Below are 6000 nucleotides of genomic sequence, written 5' to 3'. Positions count from 1 at the left end.
CAACCTGGGCATCTGATTGGATCTGTGTTGTCACATTGTCTACAGCCTAGCATCTGATTGGATCTGTGTTGTCACATTGTCTACAGCCTGGCATCTGATTGGATCTGTGTTGTCACATTGTCTACAGCCTGGCATCTGATTGGATCTGTGTTGTCACATTGTCTACAGCCTAGCATCTGATTGGATCTGTGTTGTCACATTGTCTACAGCCTGGGCATCTGATTGGATCTGTGTTGTCACATTGTCTACAGCCTGGGCATCTGATTGGATCTGTGTTGTCACATTGTCTACAGCCTAGCATCTGATTGGATCTCGTGATGGAGTGACTGGATAGTAGTGACGACACACCTTCCAAAACCATACAGGTCTCGCTTTCATTATAACTAGCAGCTTCTGTATAGACAGACACACTGCTTGTCCTTGATATTGTAGTCTCATGGGATTTATAGAAAAGACCACTGAAAGACTGATGAATGAATGGAACCATTCACAGACATAATAGATAAATGCCTAGCTGTCTCTTACATTCAGATGCAGGGTTAAGGTTTCAAAACTAGGGGTTACTTTTCCAAAATGTCCAGGTCGTCCAGAAATCCTGGTTGGAAGATGCCTATGCATCTTTTTAAGGGTCTATATCCTGATCACTGATTGGCTAACCTCTGACCTCTTACAGTGTTTTTTTTCTTCTTCGGAGTGTGGAGACCCTTGGCCAGCAAGGCCTGAGAAGTCAGCATGGCAAAGATCTGCACAGACCAGTCCTACCCGGCACCGACCAGGCAACAGCCACTTCTCGGCACGTCCGATGATGACCTGGACTCCATCGAGAACGGAACCTCCCGGTGAGAAGTCAAGACTCCGTTGCTTTATTGTCTGGCTTTGACAACGAGTAATGCGGATTTGGCATGATAGCACAAACAGATAGGCATTCAGGCTAGGAACACACAGGCTGTCCCAATCCAATGATCTAGCTACAGTCAGGCTAGGAACACACAGGCTGTCCCAATCCAATGATCTAGCTGCAGTCAGGCTAGGAACAAACAGGCTGTCCCAAACCAATGATCTAGCTACAGTCAGGCTAGGAACACACAGGCTGTCCCAATCCAATGATCTAGCTGCAGTCAGGCTAGGAACAAACAGGCTGTCCCAAACCAATGATCTAGCTACAGTCAGGCTAGGAACAAACAGGCTGTCCCAATCCAATGATCTAGCTACAGTCAGGCTAGGAACAAACAGGCTGTCCCAATCCAATGATCTAGCTACAGTCAGGCTAGGAACACACAGGCTGTCCCAATCCAATGATCTAGCTACAGTCAGGCTAGGAACATACAGGCTGTCCCAATCCAATGATCTAGCTGCAGTCAGGCTAGGAACACACAGGCTGTCTCAATCCAATGCCAGCTGCCTGTTGTCTAGCTGCCATAAAAGTCAGCGTCCTTGTGGATTGTGACTCTCACAGCGTCCTCTCTCTCTCTCTCTCTCTCTCTCTCTCTCTCTCTCTCTCTCTCTCTCTCTCTCTCTCTCTCTCTCTCTCTCTCTCTCTCTCTCTCTCTCTCTCTCTCTCTCTCTCTCTCTCTCTCTCTCTCTCTCTCCTCTCTCTCTCTCTCTCTCTCTCTCTCTCTCTCTCTCTCTCTCTCTCTCTCTCTCTCTCTCTCTCTCTCTCTCTCTCTCTCTCTCTCTCTCTCTCTCTCTCTCAGGGCCAACTCAGAGTGTGAAGACACATTGTCAGAGGTTCAGGGTGCTGTGTCTGTGTTAACCAGCAGACACACAGAGTCTCACAGAGATTCCTTTACAGGGTCAGGAGCCCTGGCCAGGTATATCCCACCTCACAGCATTGCACCATCTCACCCATAACATTCAGTCCATCGTCACTTGTTGCTTGTCCATTGTCAGTTTCACATCATGCAAAGTCATCCGCTCCGGATTCTCTTAGTTACAACCTGTGTGTTGTTTTCTCTGATCATCTAGGCTCTCTCACTTCCTGTTCATGCTGCGGACCTGGGCCTCTCACAAGATGCACCATGAGGTGGAGAGACCGGACTCCTTTCTGGAACGCTTCAGGGGTCCTGAGCTCAAAGAGGCCTCCAGCAGAGAGAGCAACGCACAGTCACTGGGATACCCCGACAGAGTCCGCAAGAGGAAGTAAGTCTGGACTAGAGATGGGGATGGCCAACTGGGGTTGCAAAATTTCCTGAATGTTTTCAAAATTCCCTGATTTTTTGCAAAAATCCCGATTGGAGGAATTCTGGACTTCCTGCTTATTCTGGGAGTCTTGGAACCCAAACCGTTATTTATGGTAAATTTGAGAATTTAGGGAAAATTCACGAAAGTTTGCCACTCTATGCTCAATGAAAAACGTTGTCTTCTTTCAAAAGAGATGTTCTGATCTCAGCGGGTCTAACCTGTACAAAAAACGGTTAAATGAAAACAAACCGAAAAGTTCTAACTTGGAATATCGTTTAATATACATGTGAAGATGAGTAAGTGGACATAGTATATAAGTAGCTCTATAGAGAGAAAGTAGAAAGTAGGAAGTAGCCTCCGATACTAGTTTATACTGGACACTGGAATTCTGAATATTATCATTATTATTATTATTTTTTACCTCAGTTTCAACAATCTCCTGCAACCCGCCTCACCCAATGTGGTAAGGATCTGGTATTTTCTATACTTCAGAACCGGAACCCCCAACAGAGGCTAGCCAGCTAACTAGCTACTAGCTAGTAGTCAGTTAGCCACTGCTAGCGGTAATCAGCTAACCATAGCCTGATCAACTCCTGCCAGTCTGCACAGCACGTTTCAACCCAGAGCATACCGGACTGCTCTTTCTCCATCTCCTGTTTCCTACCTCAAGCTCTGAACCTTTTCACCTGAATCATTGCAGCTAGCTAGCTGCTATCCGAGTGGCTACCCCTCTAGCTAATGTCTCTGTCCAGAAGCAAGCACCAGTGAGCCTGGAACTCGACTCGTGCTAGGCCCATCTCCCAGCTAGCTGAAGAGGTCCATCAGCCACTCCTTGGGCTACAATACATATTTTGCCAATTGGCCTCGACCCCTTTTACTGCCAACACGGAGCCCCTCCAATTCCACCATGACCACCCAGGTAGGCCAGTTGAGAATAGGTTCTCATTTACAACTGCAACCTGGCCAATATATATTCCATGTGTAACTCTGTGTTGTTGTTTTTGTCACACTGCTTTGCTTTATCTTGGCCAGGTCACAGTTTTATATGAGAACTTGTTCTCAACTGGCCTACCTGTTTAAATGAAGGTGAAATAAAAAATAAATAGAAAAAAAGCTATTTTGCCACAACTTTGGACGTATGCTTGGGGTCATTGTCTATCTGGAAGACCCATTTGCGACCAAGCTTTTTAACTTCCTGACTGATGTTGCTTCAATATAACAACATAATTTTACTTCCTCATGATGCCATATATTTTGTGAATTGCACCAGTCCCTCCTGCAGCAAAGCACCCTCACAACATGATGCTGCCACCCCCGTGCTTCACGGTGGGGATGGTGTTCTTCGGCTTGCAAGCCTCCCCCTTTTTCCTCCAAACATAAGGATGGTCATTATGGCCAAACAGTTCTATTTTTGTTTCATCAGACCAGAGGACATTTCTCAAAAAAGTACGATCTTTGTCCCTATCTGCAGTTGCAAACCGTAGTCTGGCATGTTTATGGCGGTTTTGGAGCAGTGGCTTCTTCCTTGTTGAGCGGCCTTTCAGGTTATGTCGATATAGAACTCGTTTTACTGTGGATATAGATACTTTTGTACCTGTTTCCTCCAGCATTTTCACAAGGTCCTTTGCTGTTGTTCTGGGATTGATTTGCACTTTTCGCACCAAAGTACGTTCATCTCTAGGAGACAGAATGCATCTCCTTCCTGAGCGATATGACGGCTGCGTGGGCCCATGGTGTTTCTACTTGAGTACTATTGTTTGTACAGATGAACATGGTACCTTCAGGTGTTAGGAAATTGCTCCCAAGGATCAACCAGACTTGTGGAGGTCTACAATTTTTTTCTGAGGTCTTGGCTGATTTATTTTGATTGTCCCATGATGTCAAGCAAAGAAGCACTGAGTTTGAAGGTAGGCCTTGAAATACATCAACAGGTACACCTCCAATCGAGTGAATTATGAGTGAAATAATCGGTCTATAAACAATTGGAGAAATTACTTGTGTCATGCACAAAGTAGACTTGCCTAACCGACTTGCCAAAACTATAGTTTGTTAACAATACATGTATGGAGTGGTTGAAAAACGAGTTAATGACTCCAACCTAAGTGTATATAAACTGACTTCAACTGTACCTTCCCCTCCAATCATCATCATAGCAATAGTAATATTTGTAAACTTCCGACTTCGATTGAAGATAAGCACTCGGGGAGCGGTCTAAGGCACTGCATCTCAGTGTTAGAAGTGTCACTACAGACACTGGTTTGATTCCAGGCTGTATCACAACCGGCCGTGCTAGGGCGGCGCACACAATTGGCCCAGTGTCATCCGGGTTTGGCCGGTTTAGGCCGTCATTGTAAAATAATAATAACAAATATATATATATGGACTATGGATCGTACGACCCTCTGCTCTGTCAATAGTCGCATTGGTATGTATTTGCTCCAGTTGGATTTTAGTATCATTGCAGCTTTAACCGATCACTGCCTGCACCCGCATGCCCGACTAGCATCACCACCCTGGATGGTTCCGACCTTGAATATGTGGACATCTATAAGTACCTAGGTGTCTGGCTAGACTGCAAACTCTCCTTCCAGACTCATATCAAACATCTCCAATTGAAAATCAAATCAAGTCGGCTTTCTATTCCGCAACAAAGCCTCCTTCACTCACGCTGCCAAGCTTACCCTAGTAAAACTGACTATCCTACCGATCCTCGACTTCGGCGATGTCATCTACAAAATCGCTTCCAACACTCTACTCAGCAAACTGGATGCAGTCTATCACAGTGCCATCCGTTTTGTCACTAAAGCACCTTATACCACCCACCACTGCGACTTGTATGCTCTAGTCGGCTGGCCCTCACTACATATTCGTCGCCAAACCCACTGGCTCCAGGTCATCTACAAGTCCATGCTAGGTAAAGCTCCGCCTTATCTCAGTTCACTGGTCACGATGGCAACACCCATCCGTAGCACGCGCTCCAGCAGGTGTATCTCATTGATCATCCCTAAAGCCAACACCTCATTTGGCCGCCTTTCGTTCCAGTACTCTGCCGCCTGTGACTGGAACAAATTGCAAAAATCGCTGAAGTTGGAGACTTTTATCTCCCTCACCAACTTCAAACATCAGCTATCTGAGCAGCTAACCGATCGCTGCAGCTGTACATAGTCTATAGGAAAATAGCCCACCCATTTTCACCTACCTCATCCATATACTGTTTTATTTATTTACTTTTCTGCTCTTTTGCACACCAATATCTCTACCTGTATATGACCATCTGATCATTTATCACTCCAGTGTTAATCTGCAAAATTGTAATTATTCGCCTACCTCCTCATGCCTTTTGCACACATTGTATATAGACTCCCCCTTTTTTCTACTGTGTTATTGACTTGTTAATTGTTTACTCCATGTGTAACTCTGTGTTGTCTGTTCACACTGCTATGCTTTATCTTGGCCAGGTCGCAGTTGCAAATGAGAACTTGTTCTCAACTAGCCTACCTGGTTAAATAAAGGTGAAATAAAAAAAATTAAAAAAATTAGAACGATGAGACACATTATTATTTGAGAGGCCCTGTTTAGGATTGTATGGACCACAAATAGTATGGTAGCTTGAGGTAATGGTAAACTATAAAGAAGTCCATATTTAGAATGCATTATGGACAGTACTGATGGTGATTATACTGGTTATATATAGTTATATATAGCGTATCTGAAATATATACATACAATATATACAAGAGTAGAAAGAAAAATAGGATTGCATTAAGAATAAAACTTCTACTCCTTATTCATTCAGTGAACGGTTGAACTATACTGTTT

At 44.6% G+C, this 6000-nt stretch overlaps 1 protein-coding gene across 3 annotated transcripts in view; it reads left to right on the top strand.

The window, feature by feature from the left end:
• Nucleotides 1-676: 676 nt before the first annotated feature.
• LOC123998250 (cyclic nucleotide-gated cation channel alpha-3-like) overlaps nucleotides 677-6000 on the top strand; it is a 45598-nt gene continuing 40274 nt past the window's right edge. For 2 of the 3 annotated variants that reach the window (XM_046303298.1, XM_046303297.1), the window contains exons 1-3: nucleotides 677-839; nucleotides 1695-1811; nucleotides 1966-2139. In XM_046303298.1, coding sequence (XP_046159254.1) covers nucleotides 733-839; nucleotides 1695-1811; nucleotides 1966-2139 — 398 coding nt within the window. In that variant the 5' untranslated portion in view covers nucleotides 677-732. The remainder of the gene's footprint in view (nucleotides 840-1694; nucleotides 1812-1965; nucleotides 2140-6000) is intronic. The other variant, XM_046303299.1, reaches the window with a different exon arrangement.

The sequence above is a fragment of the Oncorhynchus gorbuscha genome, linkage group LG15 (assembly GCF_021184085.1).
Source record: "Oncorhynchus gorbuscha isolate QuinsamMale2020 ecotype Even-year linkage group LG15, OgorEven_v1.0, whole genome shotgun sequence".
NCBI lineage: Eukaryota > Metazoa > Chordata > Actinopteri > Salmoniformes > Salmonidae > Oncorhynchus > Oncorhynchus gorbuscha.
The sequence above is the reverse complement of the archived record's forward strand: the minus strand, read 5'-3'. Positions and strand labels throughout refer to the sequence as shown.